Here is a 26,169-nt window from a genome sequence, read left to right as displayed (position 1 = left end):
AAGCTTTGAAAGGAGAGGAAATACATCTGTATGTCTTTCGCCATTGTATTCTCAGAATCTGGCAGAGAACACTTACACATTTTCTAATTTTTTTATTTTCAATATTCACATTTAACTCTTCAATCATCTGGAAATCTCTTTTACTGCAGAATATGAGAAATGCTTCTATCTTTATTTTGTCCCACCATTTACAATCATTCTTCCTTTTCCTGGTGTTATGACACAAATTTTATCATATATCATATATGTACATTTATACACACCTTTATACACACACACTTCATTCTTTCTATATTGGGAGTTTCTATATTGGGAGTATTCTATATTGGGAGTATACTGGAACTCCCTTCTTGTGTTACACTGTTCTACTGGCATTGTTTTCATTGTTGTGGAGTTATATTATGTTTTAATATCTGCCTGGACAAGTAACTTCTCAATATAACTTTTTCCCTAAATGTATTGGTTAAAATCACTGATCAAGCCCACCACTAGTGAGACAAGTTAAAATGGTAGCAAGCTCCTTGCTCCATTCTCTTTTCTTAATTTCATAGATTGTCTTTTGGCCAAACGTACGTCCACCTACTTGAGCAATCCAGCCCGATGGAAGACATAGAGATCCTGCTCCAGGGTGCAGTTGTTGAAGGGGACAATCTTCACGAAGTTCTGGATGAGGACAAACTCAGGGGTGAGGTGCGGCAGAGAGATGATGCAGAAGTTCTTGTCCTAACATGATTGGCAACCAGGCACACAGGAAGAGAATTAGAACCCATTTATCACTGAACAAATTCCTGCTGCAAAACACTACAGAAAAAAAGGAGCAAAATGTATAAAGGACAGAGTATTCAAGTTCAACTTTCCTATAATTTGGAAAGTAATCATAAGTTCAAGAAGATGAGGAACTGTAAGAACACAGAGAAAAATCTCTGAGAGTCTGGCCAACCTAAACAAATGAATATTGTGAGCAATGGGACCCATTCATTATAGGTCTTTGATGGAAGTAGGTTTTTAAAGTAAGGTCATTTGTGTTTGCAAATTCACTTGCATCCAGAAGTAAATCACTGTGTGATAGCAAAGGCCCTATGCTTACTAAGTGACACTGCACCAGCTGTGGTCCCCTCCTCTGAGATAAGAGGGTGGTGGTACTCCAGGCTTTTCTTCTCTAAAATCCTGTGGTTACACATTAATGGATGTCTGTATTTTATCATGACATGATCCCATTGAGGTGAACAGATCTAAGGAAGACATGTTTCACCTGAGAAGTGGGTTTAGTTAGCAGGCATAGGAGGGTCCACATGTCCTGACACCTACCGCTGACCTCTGAGATCTGCGCTGCCCAATATGGTAACCAGCAGCTGTGTCTGGCCACTAAGCATTTGGAATGTGGCTAGTGTGACTGGGGAGCTGAATTTTTTATTTTATTTCATTTAAGTTAATTTACATTTAAATTTGAAACTGATACTCAATTCAGTTACTGGAGAAGTTTTATGTATGTTGGAACAACTTGGGTATAGGAATCTATGTATTCAACTCTAAGTTTTATGAAATCTAAAGGCAAATCAAGTATTTCTGATGAAAATATAGAGTGCTACAGGTGTAAAATACATATTGGATTTCAAACACTGGGAAAAAAATGTAACAGATCTCATTAATAATGTTTCATACTGATTACATGTTTAAATGATTAAATTTGGACATATTCAGTTAAAGTATATTATTAAAATTGATTTCACCTGTGTCTTTTTTACTTTTCTTTTAAATGTGGCTGCTAGGATATTTAGAATTCATTATGTGGCTCGAATCTGTGTTCTCTCAGACATTGCTGTCCTACACTATCTATGTTCCATACATCCTGATTGACCCTCTGCCAGGTGCCTGCAGGAGCAGCCTGCTCTTCCCAGAGCTAATTTGTCCCTCTGGGATCTCCCCTCCTCCTGAACCCTGTGAAGGCATTACTTGTGTTAATCCAAAACCCTGGGGACATTTGTGCAAACCGAAGGAGTGAATTGTTGTTTGACCTTATCTTCCTTCTTTCTAGCAAAATAACGCAGTTCCTTTTGGGGAACTTGAAAGTCAAGTTGTTAAAATACTCAAGCTGAAAATAAGAAATGGGTACCTAGTCCCAGTGGGCTGCCTCTGGGAGGAGGACACTGTAATGAATTGCTTTGACTTAGATTTGAAGGATTTAAGGGTGAATAATAAAGGTATTTTGTTCCTCTCTCCTCATTCCCTGAAATGAAGTAAAATTAAACAGTAAAAGTGTCTTTTGACTTTCTAAAGGTGGCATTGCTTTTGTAATGCTGAAGATCTGCCTTCACAGGGATTTCAAAACAGGAGTGAATTTAAATTTAGGGAAATTACTTTGAGGCATCCCTAAGGGAAACTGGCTTTGTAAAATCTTACCTTAGGGTATCTATATTGCTTTATGAGCTTCAAAATACCTTAAAATTAATCCGAAAAAAATTATGATGCAGAACATTATTGCAAGGCTGCATTATATTAACAAAATGAGGAAATACAATCTATGATTACATAAGTTTCAGGAAACCTCATTAAATCATATTGGTTTCTTGCCTCAGTGGAAAGGGTATCAAGGAAAAATAAAACAATAGATGTTTTCCTTGTAATTAGCCAACTGAAGAAGTCTAGTTATTGATTTGACTTAACTGATAGGTGGGCCACGGAAAAAGTCTTTATAAAAATCCAATTTGTTCCTCAATTGTCTTCCATCCCCACTTTCTTCCCTCCAATAAAGTGATAAGAGGTTGATCAGAATCTCCATCCCTTGAAAACAATGAAACAAAAATGGAGGAAGAGGACAGGAGTAGAGTGTCTTGTTTGCACTGGCCTGTTTGCCTGGCACTCATTCGCCAAATGTGTTGTAGTGGGTTGAGCGCCTCCTATGTGTCAGGCACTGTGTCAGGCAATGCCAACCAGGAAATCAACCACAAGTTCCTGCTTACCTACTCTCAGAAAAGCAACGTAATGGTTTCAGAATTCTTTGAACCAATGTAAGCTATAAAGTGATACAGCAGTCCAATCCACATTAGTGTAATTTTTGACATTGTAATGTACTACCTGCATTCTATTAATGATTTGATTCTATCTCTAAAAAAAATGTACCTTGAAACTATTAAAACAGCAATGACAATATTTTCTATTTTTAAGAGTTCATGATATGTCATTCAACCTTATTTTCAGAACACAGAAGCAGTTCAAACCTCAACATTCATAGCAGTGTAAATGTTTGGACAGTGTATATGGCATTTCATTTTTTTTATAACTTTTCCAGCTTACAGAACCAATTATATTACTCAAAATTCAGTATGTACTTACAGGGAAAAGACTGAAGACAAAATTCATAAAGTCCAGTGACCTATAAACAAAACAGTAAGCACGGTCATTGACCTGCAAGCAGGTGCAGCATCAGTGTGTATTTAAGGAGATTTATGGTTCTCTTCCTGTCAGGCAGTGATAGGCAACCACCAGTTAGAACTTGGGTCTGACTGAACATTAATCAGCTGCAGAAAGTCATAAGCTTCAGATGTCAGTAACAAAGTCTTTTTCTAGAACTAAAGACATTATTATAGTAACTAATAATCTGCGCATGCAAAAAGCAACATAGTCATTCTGTGACTGTAATCCCTCCCTTCCTTTTTGTTAGAGCTGTGGGGGAGACGTGGGTATATTACAAGCAACTCTGATCTTTCTCTCTTTTACATGTAAAAGATTTTCTGACCAGCTGCAGAGCTATAGTCACAGGCAAACCATAATGGGTCACTGAATTTGTTTGAAAATTCAAAAGCCTCATTTAAGCACACTCATATCTGAATGCACAGGGAAAAATAAATATACACAACTCTAGAAGGGTTTATAGGCTTTTTAGATGTCTTCAATATAAAAAAAAAAAAGATTTCCCCTTTCAACTCCCAAGATTTCCAAATAAATCGAAAACTTAAGAGGAAAAAAAGTACAAGTAAAACATGGTTCTAAGTGAGGCTGGGAGACTGGGAATGTGTTTCAATACATCTTCTAAAAAGGAAATGTCCAGCAACACTCTTGGTCATCTAAAGGATACTCCAGAACTTTCCAGTCTATAAGAATGGGCCAATCCTTTCCTCTTCAAGATTGTTCTGTGGATAAAATGGTGGAGTAGGTGGGGATTCTAAAGATGTGGAATCTAGCACCAAGGACAGAGGTCCACTTCCAGACTACAGGTGGCAGCAAGCACTGAACACATGGGGACAGGAAGTCGGGTGGCTGAGTGGTCTGGTGGGTACCCCGACTTTGTCTGCCACAATGCCTCCTCCTCCTAGCAGCTGCCCTGGATTGTTGTTTACTAACCCCCCTCTCAGATTACATTTGGGTAAGGCTCCAGCCCCAAATTTGGGGTGGGGAGCATGAGGCCAGGGAGTAAGCTACCATCATATCCTGTCCTGGCCCCATCCATCAGCTTGAATGAGCACACAGTCCGATCAGGCCCGATGGGGCTGTCGCTAGGAAGCCAGGCTCAAACCAAAATGTCCTCCTCACTAGCTTCGGGCACATAGCCTGAGCCCACTGTCCATTCTTTTGGCCCCAGGTAGGGACAGTCCTCTGAGAATGGGGACCAGCAGCAGGGAACGAGTTAGGAGGTAGAGAGAGAAACTTCGTATGTGACAGGGTTATCTGGGATCAAGCCACATTGAAAAATGAATCCTACCACTGGACTTATCCTTTGTTATATAAGGCAATTATCCCATTTTTTTCAAATCCAGTTTGGGTTGGATTTTCTGTTATGTGCAACCAAAAGACTCCAGACAAGCAGCAACCTAAATCTAAAGCCCCCTTCAAAATGCAAACATTAGAGAATGGAGGGTAGCATACAGTTTCATAAGTGAAGATTTTCCTCTTACACAGGTGAGCCAAAATCTGCGCTGTATATTTGGCCCAGTTCTGTAGCCCTTACCCAAATTTTAGGGACAGAAATCTCTAGAAATAGGGCCCAGAAACCTGTGCTTAAAAAAACAAACAAAAAACAAACAAAAAAATCCCCAGGAAATTAGAATGTGAGGCCAGATTTGGACATGATGGGCTCCACAAGAGTAAAACGTGAGGCCACCAATGCTGTAAGAAGTCTTACCATAATAGACAACCTGGGATTGGTACTTACCTTGCTTCATACTTCTCCTCAATACAAAAGAGCTGAATACAAAAAGCGTCTGAGGCTCCCTTGTAGATGGGGCGGAAGGAACTGCTCTCCTCAGGCAGCGAAAGGGATCCCAAGCTCAAACTGCTGATGCAGTAATCTGTGTCACCGACACTGGACTGCTGACTGAATTTTTCTGTGTCCTAGAGCAAGGAGACAGGAGGAACCAAATAGGAATCCTACTCATTTTCTGCAATTTAATGGGCTAGTGGTTACATCATCTCTACATTATACCATCTCCCTAGGACAAATGTGACAATCTCACCTGAATCGAATCATCCTGAGCCAGGCATAGTTTTAAGGAGATGTTCTCAACGAGATGTTCAAGATTTATAAAGGGATTGAAAGAAGTCCTCATATGAAGATCAGAAAACGAATGGTTTCCATTGGTCTTTCATATAGGATCTGTATTTTAACTACAACACTGGCTAGAAGTTAGAGTGTGGTAGTAATATATATATATTAATTCCACAAGCAAAATACCTCTGTCCACCAAAGTGTTTTCACTGTGATTTTGTGCTACAAGAACTTTGGATCTGCGGACTCTTTGGGCGGTTTCATGATGAGGTGGAGCCCAGCCCCTTGCTGGGACCCACCCAGAAAGTTAGCATTGGACCTTCCAGCCTTGTTTTAGGGGCACCCAAGAAGATGTTATAGTTCAGTTAGAGGAAAATGATTCATTCTGAGAGCCTTCTTGGAGTTCTTTTAAATCAAAGCAATACATTAAACATTAACATAATATCAGCACTAAAAACCTATAATGAAAATCAGGAGTCCCCTGTCCTTCCCATTGCTCTTCCCATTGGGTAGCCCTTTCAACTTTCTCATTTCTTTGGCATTTACCCCCATGTTTCTGAATGTGTGTTAAATGCACTTTCTTAATTCCTCAGTTTTTGAAACTCCCTACTGGACACTGATGTGGTAGGTAGATGTAACCTTGCACTACCCTCTTCCCCATATCCTATCTCCTTGTGTCTCAATATAATTAGAGCACAATTCAGGGCTCAATCAGTAAGTACTTACATTGTTATGATTATGTAGATATCATGGTTGCTTTTGAGCAAAGATGTATAACAGGACTTGTTATTTGTGTACTTTGCTTTAATTCACTTAGTTTTCTATTTTTTTCACACACTTTATCAGTTTTGCTAAGTGTTTGTCAGTATTATTTTCTAAACAACCAGGCATTTGAAATAATCTATAACTTCATTTCTTCTCCCCCACCCCCCTACCCGCCACCTTGATTGAGCCTTGTTCTATCTGTCTGCTGCCCTACCTGCCTTTTTGTTTTCCAGCTCTTGTTTCCTAAGTTCTGGTCTTTTCAATCCCTTCTTTGTTCATGGTCATGCCTTTTTATCACTGGAGCACATTTCTAGCTCCATAAAATAAACAGTGCTATGTAGGTAGCAAAACTCAACAGCCATTGGCTAACTGGGGCACTTCATGGGGTGATCAGACACAGACCTGGCATTTTATGGGGTAGCCACCTCCAGGAACATTACCTGGAGGCCTTTTCCTTGGGGCTGTCAGGTTTGGGGAGGAATTAAGTTCTCCAATCTCTTGCATGAGAAACTGTGATAGGCAGAAGAGTGGCTCCCCAAAATGTGCATGGCCCAACCCCCAGAGCCTGAGAATGTTACTCTACAGGGCAAAAGAGACTGTGCAGAGGTCACTGAGTGAAGGATTTTGAGCAAGGAGATTCTTGGATTATCTGGGTAGGCCCAATATAATCAGAAGGGTCCTCATAAAATAGAGGCCGGAGAGTCAGAGTCAGAGACTGAAAGATGCTACACTACCAGCTCTGAAGACGGAGGAAGGCGCCACGTGCCAAGGAATGCAAATGGCTTCCAGAAGCTGGAAAAGGCATGGGAATGGTTTCTTTCCTAGAGCCTCCAGAAGGAACAGAGTCCTGCCTGAACCTGGATCTTAGCACAGTAAGACCAGTTTGGGGTTTCTGACCTCCAGAACTGTAAAATAATAAATTTATGTTGTTTTAAGACACTAAGTTTGTGGTAATTTGTTACAATAGTGATAAAAAAAAAAAAAAAGAACTAATACAAAGACCTGGTTTCCAGTATTTGGAGAAGATGGTGGGAGGAGAGGGCAAGGGTTTCTCCATTTGATGAAGAGTTCCACTTACTCATGTATTTTGTCTTTCCCCATTACACAGTCTCACACGGTGTGGGCTGAACCTAAATTGGGAGCTGTTTCTGTTTCATCTGTCCAGAGAACAGTCATCTAGCTGCTTCACTTGAATACGGTTGATGAGCCAAGTGCTGTCTGCAAGGACTTTAGCATCCCCAACACTGCATAGGAGACTGTCAGACCCCTTGTTTCAGTCTGGTCCTCGCTCTGCCTTCCAGAAGGCCCAGGCGCTGGGACTTTTGTGGACACAGGAGGAGAAGGGACTCGCTTTCTGCTAGTCCCTCCCCTCACAGTGGTGCTGGACTTTCTTCTTTCTCTGCTGTGCTAAGCCAGTGTAAACTCCTCCATCGATTTTCTTATTGTAAACATTTTGAAAGGGCTCACCTTCCAATATCTCCTCTCCTACTCTTGTTGTCTTTGTGGATTTGCAGTCTTCTTATTGCTTTACAGTCATTTCCGTGTCTTTTTCCAGAAGGGAGAGGAGATAAACATGAGACATCAATCTACCTTGTTGACCCAGATGCCTTCTGAGGTTCCAGTATGTCTAACGCAGTGGGACCATCCTGTCCCCTCCTGCACATGCTTGTTTGGATCCCTGCAGGAATAGCTGCCCTCTTGGAAATAGAGCATGCCTCACCCCCTATTGTATGCCTCACTCTTTCCTCCCTGGGGCCCAAGGAGTCAGTGCTCTGGTGTGGGTTTCCCCAGAAGCAAACTCTGAGCTAAGTTTATTTGGGGAGTGATGTCAGGAAATTTTGCAAGAGGAGTAGGGAAGTGAGGCAAGGAAGGGAAAGACACCAATACAGAGTGTCCCACTCCATCCCACTGAGATCCCTGGGAGACTCGGGAGAACACACCTCAGAGCTGTCCCACCTAAAAGGCAAAGAAACTGGGGTGCTGATTCTCCAACTGCCTTCAGTCATTGTCTGATGGCTGCTCCCCAAGGATTCTGACCTGCCTGCAGGCACAGCACTGGAGAATGACCAGGTACCTGAAGTCCTCATCCTTGGGTGCTGAGGAATGAGCAGAGCCGGAAGGATACGGGTGGGATCCCATGGCATACGCTAAAGTGAGATTCAGAAAATGGACCTGTGCCTGCCTGGTGCGCTCTCTTCCTAACAGTACATCCTGCTCCTGACCTGCTTTCTCCAGTCTTTCACACTTGCCCAGGAGGGCAGACCCTGATCCAAGGGTGAAGTCTGCCTCCAGCTGGCTGTGTACACTGAATTCAGGAGGGGGAAGTAGGAAATCCACTTGTTACAGGTCCAAGCTTTGTTCTCCAGTTCAGCTTTAGCCATTATAAAATGGTAAAAAATCCCCAGCTGTCTTCTGTGTAGACTTCCTAATTGCTCCGAATCTGGAGGAGAAAGGGGTATCAAAAGCTGGCGGTCTCTCAGAATTCCCCTGTCTGAGATTAGTGTTAATGTGTCCCAGAACCTCCATGGAGATGACTCAACTTCCTGTCCCCTCTTCAAGGGCTCTCCAGACTTCTCAGGTTGACTCATGAGTCCGTAAGACATGCTGGGGAATCCACTGAAAGCTCACAACTATGCTCAGCACTGGAAAATGAAGCGTGTCTGATTTTATGGCACTCTCCCACTTAAAACTTTCAAAGCCTTCCTTTGCTCCTTAGGAAAAATTCAAAATCCTGAGCAGGGTCCACAGAGCCCTGCCAAACTATGTGAATCCTTAGGTTTCTAGTAGGAAACAGAGGGCTCACTCCAATGGAGCAGACACAGGAGGTTTAACAAAGGACAATGGGTGAAGGTGAAACCAACAAAGGATGAGGAAGTGTCCCAGGGATGGCAGCTGGCGGAAGATGCTACCACCCTTTGGCCTGAATCAGTAACAGGCGGGAGCAGTTCCTGGAACCTGGAACCATATATATATATATACACACATACACATGTGTGTATATATATATATATGTGTATATATACGTGTATATATATGTATATGTGTGTATATATATATATATGTGTATATATACGTGTATGTGTATACGTATATATACACACATATATACATACATGTATATATACATATATACACACATATGTATATATACATATACATATATATATACACATATACATATATCAACAATACAAAATACATACAGGTGTGTGGATGAGCATGTTTGTGGGCAGGTGACACACATAGTTAGAGAAAACTCTTACAAATGTGTTGCCCCTCCAAAATGCTTTCTTGCTGGACAATGGGAAGAAGAGGAAAAACTGTATTTACTGAAATCGTTGCCAATAATTAATATAGAGAGTATAGTTTCTAGGACCAAGCTGTACATGGGATATAAAGGATTCATCACCGTGGAGGAAGGCCTCATTGAGGAAGGCTTTGTGGAGCAGGTGTTAAAGAAGGTGGCAGATATGAACTGGTAGAGAGATGCAGGGAGGCCTGGAGGAGGAACGGGCACACCAACACTCAGCAGAGAGCAGCGAACCTTGTGGGGAGCCAAGCAGCAGGCGCGCAAGGCCCTGGGCAAGCCCTACCTCCAGTTCACTAGCATTTCCGCTTCGGACTGTTGATGACATCTCCTCAGCTGGGGCTTCTTCTATGACTTCCCCCTGCAGGTGACAAAGGCAAGACATTTAATCAACACCTGCAGTGGTTCAGCACCCAAGCTCTGGGACCAGCTGCCTCGGTTCAGATCCTGGATCCATGGCTTACTAGCTTGGGAAAGTCATGGAACCTCTGAGGCCTCATCCGTAAAAAGGGGCTAAGAGCAGTGCCTACCTCACAGGGTTGTTATGAGGATAAAATAAGAACAAGGAGATAGGTGCCAGCTCAGTGCTGGCTCCTCCGAATTCCCTGTAGATGGTAGTTATTACTTCGTTATTCTTATTCTTCTGTGTACCTTGAAAGCTACACTGTTTTTTTCAAATGCTTTATTGACAATAACTTTTGAAAAGTTGTAACCTATATATGCATCCATAAAAATATCACCACAATAAAAACAATGAATATGTACAGCACTCCCAAAAGCTTCCGTGTTTCTAGATGCCCCTCCCACCCACCCTGTGCTATTTGGCCAACCATAGGCAAACAATGATCTGCTTTTGGTCACTACAGATTATAGGCTGAGTCTATTTCTGGATCTTCTATTCTGTCCCATTAATCTACTTGTTGTCCTTGGCATCGTCATCACACTGGCTTAACTACAAGAACTATGCAGTAAATCTTGAAATCTGTGGTATTCATCCAACAACTGTTCTTCTCCAAAGTTGTTCTGGCTATTCTAGGTCCTTTCCATTTATCAATTTTTCAATTTCTGTAAAATTTCTGAAATTTTGACTGGGAATGCATTGGTCAGTTTGGGAAGAGTTGACATCTTGACAACATCAAGTCTTCAAAACCAGGAACGTGGGGCATCTCTCCATTTATTTAGGTCCTATTTCTCTCAGAAATGTTTTGTAGTTTTTGGTGTACGGGTCTTGAACATCTCTTGTCAGATTTATCTCTTAGTATTTTGTATATTTGTACTGTTGTAAATGGTATTTATTTCCATTTCTGATTGTCAATTACTATTATATAGAAATAAAATTGAACTTTGAATATTAATTTTAAATGCAACTTGCTAAATTATTTACTAGTTCTAGTAGCTGTGTTGTAGATTCTAGATGATTATGTTATTGGCAAATAAAGAACAGTTTTAATTCTCCTTTTCCAATCTGGATGCCTTTTATTTGCTATCTTTTTACACTGGCTTGAGCTTCCAGTATAATTTTGAATAGAAGTGGTGGGAGCAGACCATTGTTCCTGGCCATGGTGTAAAAAAATTCAGTCTTCTACCATTAAGTGTGATGTTAGCATACAGGTTTTTCAAAAATAAAGTCTAGGGAATTGAAATTCTTTCTGATTCCTCATTTTCTGAGAGTTTCAATGTCGAATTTTCAAACGCCTTCCCTGTATTTTTGAGAGAATCATATAGGTTATCTTTTTTAGCTTGTTTATAGGGTGAGTTACATAGACTGATTTTTTCTGTGAAACCAACTTTGCATTCCCAGAATAAAGTCTACTTGGTCATGATATACTATCTTTTTATATATTGATTCAAATCACTAAAATTTTTATTAGGATTTTTCCACTGATGTTCATTAGAGCTATTAATCTGGAGTTTTGCCGTCTTGTAATGTCTTCTGTTGTCAGAAAACATACTTTAGATGACTTAAATCCTTTTACATTTATTGAGATTTATTTTGTGGCCCAAAATACAGTCTATCTTGGTAAATGTTCCATGTGCACATGAGAAGAATGTGTATTCTGCTGTTTTGGGGGTAGAGTGTTCTTAAGTGTCAATTAGGTCAAATTTGTTGATGGTGTTCTTAGGATCTATATTCTTCTTGATTTTCTACTTGTTCCATCAATTACTAAGGGAAGGATACTGAAATCTTCAAATATGGTCATTTACTCATTTGCATTTGCAGTTCTATCAATTTTTGCTTCATGTGTTCTGAAATTCTATTAGATGCATAAATATTTAGGATTATTATGTCTTTTTGACCTTTGTTATTTCTGGTAATATTCCCTGTTCTGAAATCCACCTTGTCTGAAGTGAATAAAGCTACTAGCTGTCTTGCTGTCTTTTAATTAGTGTTAGCATGCTGTGTCTTTTTGTATCTTTTAAATTTAAACCTATTTGTATCTTTGTATTCAACCTATTGTATCTTTGTATTTGTAGTTTGTATTTTTGTAGTCTGCATATAACCGAGTCTTCCTTTTTCATCTAATCTATTTCTGCCTTATATGATCTTTGGGATAGTCAATGTACACTATATTTAATGTAGTTATCAATATGGTTAGGTTTAAGTCTGCCAACTTGCTATTTGTTTACTAGGTGTCCTTTTTCGATATTTTTGCCTTCTTTGTATTAGTTGTATATATCTTTTCAAGAATTTTATTTTTAAGTAATCTCTACATCCAACATGGGGCTCAAACTCACATCCCTGCAATCAAGAGTCACATGCACTACCAACTGGGTCAGCCAGGTGCCCCAGTTGTATATTTTTATGATTCCACTTTCTCTCTTCAGTAGGCTTATTAAGTATAACTCTCTGATTTTGATTTGTAACGTCAATATTTTTTTCGAATTTATGGTATACATCTTTAGTTTATCACATCTACCTTTAGGTGATATTATACCACTTCAGGTATGGTAGAAAAGCCTTCAAATAATATATTTACATTTCTCCCCTCTTGGTCTTTGTATTAGTCTTGCCATACATTTCATTTTTTACATTTTCTATATAAGTTCCACACTGTGTTGTTTTTATTTTATTTAAATAATCAATTATCTTTTAAAGAGATACAAATAAGAAGAACAAAATCTTACACATTTACCGTTATGATTTCCAGGGCTAGCCATTCCTCTGTGTAGATCCAGAGTTCCATCTGGTATCATTTTTCTTCTGTCTGAAGGACTTCAACATTTCTTGTAGTATGCGTCTGCTGTTAATGAATTTTTCCACTTTTTGTGTGTAGATGAAAATCTTTATTTTATCTTTATTTTTGAAAGATACTCATAGACATATAATTCTAGGTTGAAAGTTTATTTTCTGCCAGTTCTTTAAAGATGCAATGCATGGTCTTCCTGCTTGCACTGTTTCCAATAAGAAATCTGCTGCAATCATTATCTTGGTTCCTCTTTTCCCAACTTGTCTCCCCACCCCCGCATTCTGCTTGCTTTTAAGATTTTCTCTTTTTCACTGGTTTTCCATGATTTGATTATGATAAGTTTTGGTCTAGTTGTCTTAGTATTTCTTGTGCCTGCTGTTTACTGAGCTTGTGTCTATGGGTTTACTGTTTTCATAGAATCTAGAATGTGTTTAGTCCTCATTTCTTCAAATATTTTTTTCTGTTCCAACTGCTCTCTCTTCTTCTTTATGGACTCTGATTGCACACATATTAGCTACTTATTAACCCAAAGCCTACTGATACAATGATCTTTTTTATTTTTTAATTCCCATTTCTATCTCAAGTTTAGTAACCTTTTTTTCTGCGATGTTTAATCTATGGTTAATCCAGTGTATTTTTCATCTCATGAATTGTAGTTTTTATGTCTAGAGGTTTTATTTGGGGTGTTTTTTATATCTTCCATGTCTCTTGATGACCTTTGAAACTTAGATAGTTAGAATAACTGCTTTAATGTTCTTGTCCACTAATTCTAACATCTGCTTCAGATCTGGGTTAATTTCAATTGGATGAGTTATCTCCACCTTACGCATCATATATTCCCAGTTTTTTGAGTGCCTGCTAATTTTTTGTTGGATTCCAAACACAGTCACTTAGATTAGTTGGGTGTTAGATAACTTTGTACTCCTACACCTATTCTTGAACTTTGCTCTGGGATTCAGTCACTTGGGAGCAGTTTGATGCTTTCAGTTCTTGCTCTAAAGATAGGTTAGACATGACTGGAGCAGTGCTCTGTCTAGAACTAATTATTCCCTACTACGGATGCAGGCAAGACTCTTCTGTGCACTCTCCCAGTGCCTTGTGGGTCCTAAGGTTCTCCAGTCTAGCTGATGGGAACAGGCACTAGCTCCAGCTTTGGATGAGCACTGGCACTGTGAACTCTACTCCTTTGGGGAGGTTCTATCCTCAGCCTGACCTTCACTATTTCCTTACATGACTGTGCTGATCAGTCCTCAACTGAATACACAGGGGTGACCCTCTGCTGGTGTCTAACGTCTCTGTGCAGCTCTCTCCTCTCTGGTACTCTGTCCTGCAAACCTTAGTGGCTTTAGTCTCCATGGATTTACAGATCTGCCTCCTCAACTCAGAGAGTCCATCAGGTTCCCACTGGGTTCTTCTGCCCTGTGCCGTGGCCTCAAACTCTCCCAAGACAGGAGGCTGGGGCAATCAGAGAGCTCACCTGGCTTATTTTCCATCTCTCGGCCATCACTTTCCTTGGTTACCTGATAAGCAGTGTCTTAAGAACTGTTATTTCATACATTTTGGCCACTTTTTGGTTGTTTCGATAGGAGAATAAATCTGGTCTCTGTTACTCCATTTTTGCCAAAATTAAAAGTTCTTTGTACTAAGTTTCTTTTTCTTTTTTTATTATTAATTCTATTCATCAGCTTCATTTCCCTCAACTTAATCCATGTCATACAACCTTCTTTAAAAAGGTTCAGGTGTCCCTCATTCCCCTCCTCTGGGATGCTCCCCATCCTCCTTCCCACATAGTGAATTAGGGCTTTCATCTCCCCCACTGAGTACACTCAGACATAGCAGAGTGCCTGACCATTGTGCATGCCCAACCTCCATTCAGAAAATAAACCAGCACTTGAAATATAACAGCCAACCAGCTACAGGTTGGGTCCTTTTGTGGTCTGGGGCATAAGAATGCATTTTCTGCAGAGACAATGTGGAAATCTGGGAGGACAAGCCAGGTGGCCTAGTGCTAAGATAAAAGTCCTCCCTCCATCCTCCTGTTCCCAAGATTTTCTTTGCACAAGTTGATGGGCAAGGGGGAATACTGTTTCACCCAAGGCTGAAAAGGAGGAAAAAAAAGAGAGTTGGAGGCTGAAGTCCAAAAACAATGGCTTAGCACCTGCCCCCCATCCTGGGCTCAGGAGGGGTTCTGGGCCCAGCTGGACGGAGAAGTCAGGCAGACCAGAAGCTGAAGGAGTGTGTAGGGAAACACGCCTTGGGATTCTGGCCACACACAGTGCTAATGTAGGACTAGGCCAGCAACATTAGCCTGTTTAAAAGGGAGACCATTTTCCTGTCCCACCCACTAGGTGAGGCCTTATTCCTAAGGACACAAGAGACATGCCCTGAGGTCCTGCAGGAGTATGTGAGGACCCAGGGCCCGATAAATTTGGCCATTTATACCACAGTAGTATAATCCAGTATAAATATAATCCAGTAATATATAAATATATAATATATATTACATATAAATATATAATAATTATATAATATATATAATTATGATAAATATAATTGTATATTTATAGTATACAATTATTATATATTAATTAATATTAATTGATATTAATATATTGTTTTGTATTACTATAATTATAATAAATATAATATATAATAATTATATGTATAATATATATGTGTGTGTGTGTGTGTGTGTGTGTGTGTATATATATATATATATAATCCAGTATAAATCCAGCCAATGGCTGGATCTGTTGGCTTGTCCGCCATTTCCTATGTAATCTATTACGTGGCTGACTGGCCTCCTTTGGTGTGGGTCTAACTCCTTCTTTAGGTTAGGGTGGCAGCAGCACATGCAGAACTCTGGCAGCAGTAGGGTGCAGGTCATCCTGGAAGCAGGAGGGTGCAGGTGGTGGTGGGGCTCCTGCTGAGGCCAAAGACAAGTGGAGCCAGTGGCTCTCCAGGAAGCTGTGTTGGGCATCTCTATAGCTTCCAGGAAAGAAAACAGGGCCTCATCTGACTATGTGGGCAGTGTATAAGTCTCTTCAGTATGTCTGGATTTTCCACCTGGCTTTAAATGAGCAGCTTCATCTGCCTCAGCCTCCTGAAGTTAGGGAATGGGTGAGAAGGGAGGAAGAGCAAGGATGAAACTCCATTCTGACCTGTATTCTTGAAGCTAGCGGTGAGGCTCTGATTTGTCTGTTATAAACATGCACCCAGTATTTCCTCCTGCCTGCTGTCTCCCTGCTCTTAGTGATAGTGAGACCTTTTCCACATCAGATCACAACTTCTTGATGATGAGCCTAGCACCAAGAACGCCCCTGACCCCACAACACAGACAGCTCCTAGGCCCACCCCGGGGCCCCAGGTGTGGGTGAATGACCTCCATTACCTGAATGCTTTCCTTGGTCTCTGGAATGACTTGTTCCTGTGGCTCCTCCGCTATTTTCAGGAAACTGTGGCTGCTACTACTGAGCTTAGCATCTTTGACAGAAAGAGTGGCATGAGGACAGAAAATAGACAATAAATATCTGCACAGTCACAGGACGTTGAAGACAGCATGGTAATTAATGTGTTTCTAAAATGCAGCACATCTGAAGAACTGTAGTGCAGAGGGAAGTACCATGAGGTGGGAAGCATAGCCCACCCCAATTCTGACCTCACGGTGCCCTTATGCATGTGATGGAGATAAAATGATACCTGCCCCTATAGGAGCTGTGGGAGCAAAGTGATGGCAGCGGTAGGCCTGGCCTTGTAGGCCTGGCCTTGCCCACAGGGGTCCCTCACCCTTGAGGTTCCTGAACCACTGGTCTTTTCATGGGAACCCCCTTTCAAGTTTACAAACAGTTGATTAGCAACTTTCTGGGCAGCAGGCTTTGAAATGATTTGGAAACATGGGCGCTGAAAATTAGCATAAGGGCTGCTTTCTGTTTGTTTGAAAATATTATAGCATGCAGTCGGACAGTGGCCACTATTTTCACTTCTCTACTTTCTAAGGAAGAAAGTACTGTTTTAACTGTTCTGGAAAGTCAATAATCAGGGTAGTGTTTCTGTATTTAACCTTCACTAAAAATTACAGTAGGAAAAAAACTTTCCCATTTTGTCTACAGAGCTTTTATCCCCATCCTTTCCCTCCCTCCTCCTTCTGCATTCTTGTCTTTCTTCCTGCCCATCTTCCTTCTCATCCTTTGAATTTCTCTTCCTGTCTCTCTGCCCCTTTCTCTCAACCACTCTCTTGTTGATCTTTCTTCTCTTCCCCCTCCTCCTCCCTCCGTTCTCCCACCTCCTCCTTTCTGGTTTGCCCTGTGTCTGCTTCGCTGGAGACTCTAAGCTCTGACAGCTGTTCACAGACGCCCTGGGAGGTTGTGCCCAAGGGCTGCCCCTCCACGCTGCCAGCATGGGCCTGCCCCTCCGTTTTCTTGTTTCTAATGGTCACATCAGACCTCGTGGGGCCAGAGGTAGCCTATCCTCTCTGCTCCCTCCTCTCCCACTCTGCTCTTCCAGTGCCAGTCAGGGCAATGGCCCCTGTAGATACCTCTCAACCCCCAGTCCCCAGATTATGGCACACCTTTTACTTACTTCTGGCAAAGATGTAGCTGAGTGAAACAAAATGAAATTCTAAGAGAAAAATTAGATGCCCAGGGAAGTGTAAAGGATATAGATAAAGAGGTACATAATATTGAAGGTAGGATGACTGAGAATCATATCCCAGCATTAGGGGTAGCTCTTTTGGCATGGAGAGAAAATCTGGAAAGAGGAGCAAAGGACCTAGAATCCCTCTTCTGAAGAAACATGCCATGGGGAATGTCTCAAGTCTCTAACTCCTGAATATGTGCTACTCCCTGCAAAGCTTTTCAGAAAGTCTATACGGCATTCTCATGATGACAAGTCACATGCTTTTTATGTTAATTTACTTTGTAGTTGAGATATAATGTGCGTACGGTAAAAATGCATGAACGTCTACATATACCTACTCCCATGTAACAATCACTTAAATAAATACCTAAAGCATTCCCAGCACCCAGAAGTTTCCCTGATCCCCCTGTCCAGCAATATAGTACCTAAAGGCAGATGCTCTTCCGTCTTATACCATCGATCTGTTTTGTTCAGCAGCAAACTTTTTGAATTAAAAAACATATATATCAATAACTCCCTATTCTTAAGTTCTACTTTATTTTTTAAAAGACAGCTTTTTTCTATTTTGTTTTAAATTTGAAGAACTACCCCCCTAAAAAACAACATACCAGATCTTTGCTGTGCCTATATTTCTTTAAAAAAATTTTTTTTAACGTTTATTTATTTTTGAGAGACAGAGACAGAGCACAAGCAGGGGAGGGGCAGACAGAAAGGGAGACACAGAATCTGAAGCAGGCTTCAGGCTCTGAGCTGTCAGCACAGAGCCCGATGCGGGGCTTGAACTCACAAACTGTGAGATCATGACCTGAGCCGAAGTCGGATGCTTAACCAACTGAGCCATCCAGGTGCCCCCCTATATTTCTTTTATAATTAGGACAAAATTACCAAAAAGTAAGAAACCTTAAAGAATGGATTAGATTCGCTATGAGCTGATAATCCCAGTGACTTAAGTGTTTTATAGTCTAATGTTCATGAGACAATTACCAACTACAACAGCTAACTGTCTTGGCTAAACTGTCGTGGGGTATTGCAACTTATTAGCAAGCAGTAGCCGCACCGTCCCCAGACATGGCTGCATTTCAGAACTGGGTGAGGTGAGGCAATATCTCTCGTTCTTGTGTCTCCAGAGTTTTGTGAGGTTTAATTAGTTAATGTTGATTATGTGTCCTGAGATTCTCAAATGTGAGGTACTATCCCAGGGAAAAGTCAAGGCACTCATATTACATAACACTCAACTAACACCACCACTGAGGCTGCAAATTTAACCATTATTTTATTGCTTCCACTACCTATGCAGCTTAGAAACTACAAACTAGTAAGAGTAGAGGCACCATTTTCTATGTTCCTGCTCTTGAGATTGCTAAAATGGGATGGGTTTACCATGGAGCTAATAAAGCTGGAGGTTCAGGCCTCCTCTCCCAGTAAAGGCCCCTCCCGTGGCACAGCATCTACTATTGCATTCATAATTTTACATTTGTTTTCTCAAAGAGGGCTCTCAAATTGTATAGACTTTGGGTCCCACAAGACCTGGATCTGCCCAGCTCTTTACCCAATAGTGATAGTACACGTGGAAAGCTAACTAGTACATTTTGATGGCTGCAGGAATAAATAATAGTAAAAAATCTGGTGGTTTTTAACATTTTTTAAAATATAGACCAAAACTCCCAAGAAAAATTTTTTAGTGAAATGAAACAAACGGATTCTAACAGAGTAAATATGAAAAATAAAGAATAAATATGGAGAAATAGTTTTTAAGACATTTTAAGAAACAGTCAACAACAAAATTTTAAGAAATAAGAACAAAAAGTAGGCCAAATTTCCTAATGAATATTAAGACATGTTATAAAGCCATAGTTAATGTGTTATTCAAGTAGGAACAGAACTGAATGGAATTCAGAAAAGAGCCAGACAATTATAAAATGTTGACATATGTTAAAGGTGGCATTTCAAATTGGTGAAGAAAGAATAAACTATATAATAAATAGTACTGGCTCACCATATGGGAAAAAATTAATTTGAGCCCCTATTTCATTTTATACATAAAAATCACTTCCAATACATTAATAGGTTTATTATTATTATTATTATTATTATTATTATTATTATTTTGAGAGAGAGAGAGAGAGAGCGCGCATGCACAAAAGTGGGGGAGGGGCTAAGGAGAGGGGACAGAGGATCTGAAGTGGGCTCTATGCTGACTGCGCAGTGGGGTTCAAACTCACAAACTGTGAGATCATGACTGAGCTGAAGTCAGATGCTCAACCGACTGAGCCACCAAGGTGCCCCCTTAATTTTTTTAAAAATATGTTTGAGTTATAGGAGAATAATCTGTGATCTCAGTGGTGGAGAAATTCTTCCTTAAAAATCCTTCTGCAAAAGGGTGGAAGTCATGAAAAGCAAATTACTTTTTATTTATTTATTTTTGTGTGTATGCCAGGCATTTTTATTTTACTTTAAGTTTTTATTTTAATTCTAGTTAGTTAACATATATACTTGACCACATCAAAATCTAAAAGGTCTGTCAAAAGTACCCTAAAAAGAAGTTTTTTTAAAAAGTAGATACAGGGAGCGGTACCTAAGTGGCTCAGTCAGTTAAGCATTCAATTCTTGGTTTTGGCTCAGATCATGATCTCACAGTTATGAAATCAAGCCATGCATTGGGCTCTGCACTGGGCATGGAGGCTGTTTAAGATTCTCTTCTTTTCCCTCTGCCCCTCCCTTGCTCGCATGTACACATGCACATGCTCGCTCTCTCCTCTTTCCCCCCAAAGTAGATACATAGAGAAAATATTTGCAACACACCTCATGGAATAACTGAATTACAGAAAGGAGAAACAACCCATTAGGAAAGGCAATGAATGTCCAGGAAATTTAAATGACCAATAAACACATAAAAGTGTTCATTCTCAATATTGTTCAGAGAAATAAAATTAAAACAATGATCTCTCCTTTCACACCTATCAGATTGTCAAAGGTTTAAAAGGCTGACACTGAGTATGAAGAACTGAGTATGGTCTGGAGAAAGACCACTGGTTTGGCCATGTTTGGTGGCCATGTGAGTACTTCCAAGCCCAGCAAGAAGAACTCCAGAAACAGAGCCTGTGAAAACTTGCAAGGGATCCAAGGAGACATGCGCTGGGATGTTCACTGCAGCACCCTTTGCAATAACAAAAGAGCAGAAACAATTTAAGTGTCCATCTAAGAACAAATATGGCACATTCCATGCAGTGGATGGAATACTACCCCGAAGGTAAAAGGAGTGTCTTATACCTATGTGTACCAACATTATTAGATCTCAAAGAGTGAAGAAGCAAATATCAAAATATCACGTACCCCAAAGACACCATTTATATAAAAAAAAAAAAACCACTGCCACAAAAGGGTAGTGTTTCTTCTATCAATATATGGACTTCATATAAAAGTATAAGAGAGTGGAGCCCCTGGGTGGCTCAGTCGGTTAAGTGTCCGATTCTTGATTTTGGCTCACATCATGATCTCATGGTGGGAGAGAGCCCTGCAGTGGACTCTGCGCTGACAGCACAGAGTTTGTTTGGGATTCTCTCTCTCTCTCTCTCTCTCTCTCTCTCTCTCTGCACCCCTCCCCTGCTCATAAGCTCTCTTTTTCTCAAAATAAATAAATAAATTTTTTTTTTTTAAGTATAAAAAAGAGGTCTGGGTGAACACACACTAAATTTTTTATAATGGCTATTTCTGGGGAGGAAAGGAAGAACCAGACTTGGAGGTGGTTCAATGGGAACTCAGCTTCAATTGCATTATTTTAATTTTTCAAAGAAGGACAGTTTCATGTGTTACTAATGCAATCAAGATTTTTTAAATGTCCAATTAAATTATTAAATGTCCAAAATATTTGTCCAATGTGTTACAAAATAGCCATTTTTATTTATTATTATAATATTACAAATGGTTTCAAAAAAGCCTGCCACATGAATTTAAATCATTTAATTTTAAGAAGGGGAAAGATTAGAGGTTCAAGTTAAATCATTCCACTAAACTTCGACGAGTTGCAAGCACTTTGAGATTCTCAGAGTAATGAATAAGATGTAGGCCCTCATATTCTACAAGGCTCACAAGCGATCACATACACACACACATACGCACACACACCCTTATCTCTCTGTGTGAAAGCTGCTAAAGAAGGCATATGAATAAAGCACGCAGTGTTCATTTATTTATTCATTCATTTAAAAATTTATATTTCACACCTACCATCTGTTAGACATTAACATTCTAGGGGTTTCAGCAATGAACAAGACTAACTTGCACTGCCAAAGCAAGTTAGTTAGTGAATGAGAAAACATTAAATTATGATAGATGACATGTAGAAAATGAGACCCCAGGTGCTGCTTTAGATTGAGTGGTTGGAGAAGTCCTTCCAAACATTTAAGCTGAGACCCGAAGGCTAAGAAGTAGCCTTGACACAGTAAAAGAGAATGGAAACGGGGAGCCTGGGTGGCTCAGTCGGTTGAGCGTCTGACTTCAGCTCAGGTCATGATCTCACAGTCCATGAGTTTGAGCCCCACATCAGGCTCTGTGCTGACAGCTCAGAGCCTGGAGCCTGCTTCAGATTCTGCGTCTCCCTCTCTCTCTGCCCCTCCCCTGCTCATGCTCTGTCTCTATCTCAAAAATAAATAAAAACATTAAAAAAAAAAGAGAGAGAGAATGGAAACAATGAGTAGACAACTCTTTCTAGGAGTTTTGCTGAAGAGCAAAGACTTCCTTATTTCTTGACAGTTTTCCTTCCTTGATTTGCCTCTGATCCTGTGATCTTCTTTGTAATTATGTTACTTTCCTGGGGCTGCTGTGACAAATTACAGTCACCTGGTAGCTTAATGATAGAAATGTATTCTCTCACAATTCTGGAAGATAGAGTCCAAAATCAGTATCCGTGGGCAGAAATCAAGGTGCCAGCAGGGACACACTCCCTCCAGAGATTTGGGAAGAAGCTCTTCCTGCCGCTTCCAGCTCATAGTGGCTGTCAGCACCCCTTGCCATGTGACCACATCACTCCAATCTCTGTCTCTATGGTCACAATGCCTCTTCCTCTCTGTCTGTATTATCTCCCCCTGTCTCTTTCTCTCAAAAGGACACTCATGATGGGATGTCAGGCCCCTGAGATACTCTAAAACAAACTCCTTATCTAGAGATCCTTAATCACACCTACAAATACCTTTTCCCCAAAACTAAAGTAATATTTACAGGTTCCAGGGATCAGAATGCGAGCATCTTTGGGGAGGTAATGTTTCAGTGTACCTCAATGGGCACCTGTTGCTGAAGGAGTACTGTGACCATCCAAATACTTACTAGGAAGGTCAAACTCAACTTGTCCAAATCAAAATCACAGCATCTCCATCAAATAATTAATTCACTCTTACTATTCCCATATTGCAAAGTGGTTCCACCATCTACCTAGTTTCTGCAGTCATCCTTGATTTTTCCCTTTTCCATAACCTTCCCTCTCCATATGTAGTAAAACATCAAATTCAATTAATTCTCCAAAATATGTCCCAGGCTTCATCCATAATCAATGTTCTGGTTCAGTCCCTCCTCATCTCTTTCCTGGACACTCCAGTGACCCTTGGAAAGTCTTCCTGTGAACCAGAAGTTGACCATGGATTTCTTTCTAGTTGAAAATTCCTCATGGATCAGCTTCAGGTATGTTGTGAATAGATACAATCTAATCTCCTTTGCAAGGCATGTAAAGCCTTGTCTCCCCTCAATCTCCTGTCCTGCTCCATCTCCTGTCACTACCTCACTTAAAGCTCTAGAAACACTGAAATTGTACTTTCCCCTAATAAGCCATGGTTTCTAATACCTCCTTATTTTGTACATTTTGTTCCCTCTACTAGGAAAATCTTTCTGCTTATTCACCTAGAAAGCTCCAATTAGTTTTTGAAGTTTTGACTCAAAAGCTTTTTGTGTGTGAATTCTATGCTGATGCTCTCAAGATGACTTAGGTGTAATTCTGCTATAGTCCCACCACAATTTTCTAGCCTTCAAAACACTTCACTTTTTGTAAATTAATTTGTCCTGCATATTTATCCTGCCATTAGACAGTACTAGACTCACCATGTACTAGACTATAGACTAGGTTCCTAATGTCTACTATATGGGAAGTACTCAGTGTTTACTGAATGGCTGAATGAACAGCAAGAGGCTGATGATAAAGTTCACAATGATACAAAGAAAAACACTAGGCAGGCTGCATTAAAGGAAAAGAAAGGACTTTTTTCTTACTTTTCAAGGAAACTTTTCCCAACTGGACTGCAGTGCAGACTCCACACCATACAATATGACGAACTTGAGCTTAATTCCCTGGTAATCCCCATATCATTGTCTTTTTTTTTTTTTTTTTTTTTTTACTTTTTTAACATTTATTCATTTTTGAGAGTGAGAGAGACAGCCTGTGAGCAGGGGAGAGGCAGAGAGAGAGGGAGACAGAATCTGAAGCAGGCTCCAGCCTCTGAGCTGTCAGCACAGAATCAGATGCAGGGCTCAAACTCACGGACCCGTGAGATCATGATCTGAGCTGAAGCGGGATGCTTAACTGACTGAGCTACCCAGGCACCCCTCCCATGTCATTGTCTTGAGATGAGACCATAGGTTTTAGCCTCCTCCAGGCTAAATTGGAGTTTGTGTCTCCAATAGAAGAGGAGAAAGAGGTCATGATCAAAATCATTAGCATTATTCTTTTTTGTGGGAATAAGGGTTGAAATGATGATGCTGGTTTTTTACCCTCCCTGTATTTAGGCCCTTGCTATGTAATTTCCTCTCCCTCTGATTCTGGGGTCAGCTGTGTGATCTGCTTTAGATAAAATAATGTGTATTAGTTCAAAGCCTAGACTTCAAGAGGCTTTGTGTGTTTCCACTTGGTCTCCTGCACCTTTGTGGTCACCATAAGAACTTGCCCAATCTAGCCCACTGAAAGGATGAGAGGCACATAGAGCAGAGCCAAGGCCAGCCTAGATCAGCCAACAGGCAACCAACCCCAAGTCATGTGAGAAGACCCAGCCAAGATCAAGAAAGCTGCCTAAATAACCCCAGTTGTATCAGCAAAACATCCTTATTGTGGTATGCCACTGTGGTTTGGTAGCTGTTTGCTGGCAGCACTAGTGTGGTAATGGGTTATTGATGTAACCATGAAAGATAATAGAATTAACCAAATCGTGAAGCTGGTTCTTTGAAAATACTAATTAAATTGACACTGGTGAGATTAAGAAAGGAAAAGACACAAATAAATAGTACTAGTAATGAAACATAAAAATACAGGTGACATCTATTAAGTAAGGTGGTAGATATAAATCCATAAGAACATTAAATATAAATGGACTAAATATTCAAATTAAAAGATAACAGTTGTCACTCTAGATTATTACACCTGGGTGGCTCAGTCAGTTAAGTGTCCAACTTCGGCTCAGGTCATGATCTCACAGTTTGTAAGTTCGAGCCCCATGTCAGGCTCTGTGCTGTCATCTTAGAGCCTGGAGCTCCCTTCAGATTCTGTGTCTCTCTCTGTGCACTTTCCCTGCTTGTTCTCTGTCTGTCTCTCTCAAAAATAAATAAAAATTTAAAAAATTTAAAAAAAAAAGAACACTTGGGGCACCCGGGTGGCTCAGTTGTTTGAGTGTCTGACTTCGGCTCGGGTCATGATTGTGTAGTTTGTGAGTTTGAGCTCTGAATCGGGCTCACTGCTGTCAGCGTGGAGCCTATTTTGGATCCTCTGCCCCCCCCTCTCTGCCCCTCCCCTGTTCATGTTCTCTCTGTCTCAAAAATAAACATTAAAAAAATAACACTTAAACTCTATGCTGTTTATAAAGGGCACATCTAAAATGTAATGAAATAGGAAGAACAAAAATAAAAGGATGGAAAAAAGATACAGTATGCAAATATGAATCAAAGAAAGCATGTATGGCCATATTAAAATAAAAAAAAAGTAGACTTTAGGGGCACCTGAGTAGCTCATTTGGTTAAGTGTCCGACTCTTGATTTCGCCTCAGGTCATGATCCCAGGGCCATAGGATTGAGGCCCATGTCAGGCTCCGCACTGAGCATGGAGCCTGCTTAATGTTCATCTTCTCTCTCCCTTTGCCCCCTCCCCCACTCAAGTGCTCTCTCTCTTTCTCTCTCTTTCTCTGTCTCTTAAAAAAAGAAAAAAAGAAAAAGTAATTCTAAGGCAAAATAATATCACTAGAGATGAAGAGGACACGTTATAACTGATTTTTTTAATTCAAAGAAGATATAATTATTTAAAAATTATGCACCTAATAACACAGATTCAATATATATAATGAAAAATGTTAGACTCTGAGGAGAAATCAGTATATCCACAATCAAAGCAGGGGATTTTAAGACACATCTCATTAATTGATCAAATAAGTGATGAAGTCAATAAGGATAAAATATTTGACAACATTATTATCAAATGTGACTGATTCATATAGAACCCTGCATCTAACAACTACAGGATAGTCTTTTCATGGACCCAAGGAACATTTTCAAAAATTGACCATATGTTCAACAAAGTTTAAAAGATTAAGATCAGAGTAGGTTCTGTGACTTCAATGCAATTAAACTAACACACAGTAATAAAAAGATAACTAGAACATCCCAAATAGATAAAGAAAATGTGGTATATACATCCAATGGAAAATTATTCAACCTTGAAAAAGAAGGAAATCCTACAATATGTTAACAACATGGATGAACCTTGAGGACGTTATGTCAAGTGAAATAAGCCAGTAACAGAAGGACAAATACTGCATGATTGCACTTAT

The 26,169-nt window shown here is 40.2% G+C and overlaps 1 protein-coding gene across 9 annotated transcripts in view; it reads right to left on the bottom strand.

Annotated features, from left to right (window-relative positions):
• CFAP61 (cilia and flagella associated protein 61) overlaps window positions 1-26,169 on the bottom strand; it is a 280,149-nt gene that overhangs the window by 180,995 nt on the left and 72,985 nt on the right. For all 9 annotated transcript variants that reach the window (XR_006200589.1, XR_006200588.1, XM_042931740.1 and 6 more), the window contains 5 exons: window positions 16,134-16,225; window positions 9,841-9,915; window positions 5,150-5,328; window positions 3,334-3,373; window positions 584-723 (listed from right to left, as the gene is read on the bottom strand). Coding sequence is in view for 7 of the 9 variants with exons in the window: in XM_042931740.1 (XP_042787674.1) it covers window positions 584-723; window positions 3,334-3,373; window positions 5,150-5,328; window positions 9,841-9,915; window positions 16,134-16,225 (526 nt within the window). In the remaining 2 variants the exon portion in view is untranslated. The remainder of the gene's footprint in view (window positions 1-583; window positions 724-3,333; window positions 3,374-5,149; window positions 5,329-9,840; window positions 9,916-16,133; window positions 16,226-26,169) is intronic.

The sequence above is a fragment of the Panthera leo genome, chromosome A3, assembly GCF_018350215.1.
Source record: "Panthera leo isolate Ple1 chromosome A3, P.leo_Ple1_pat1.1, whole genome shotgun sequence".
In the NCBI taxonomy this organism is placed as follows: Eukaryota; Metazoa; Chordata; class Mammalia; order Carnivora; family Felidae; genus Panthera; species Panthera leo.
The sequence above is the reverse complement of the archived record's forward strand: the minus strand, read 5'-3'. Positions and strand labels throughout refer to the sequence as shown.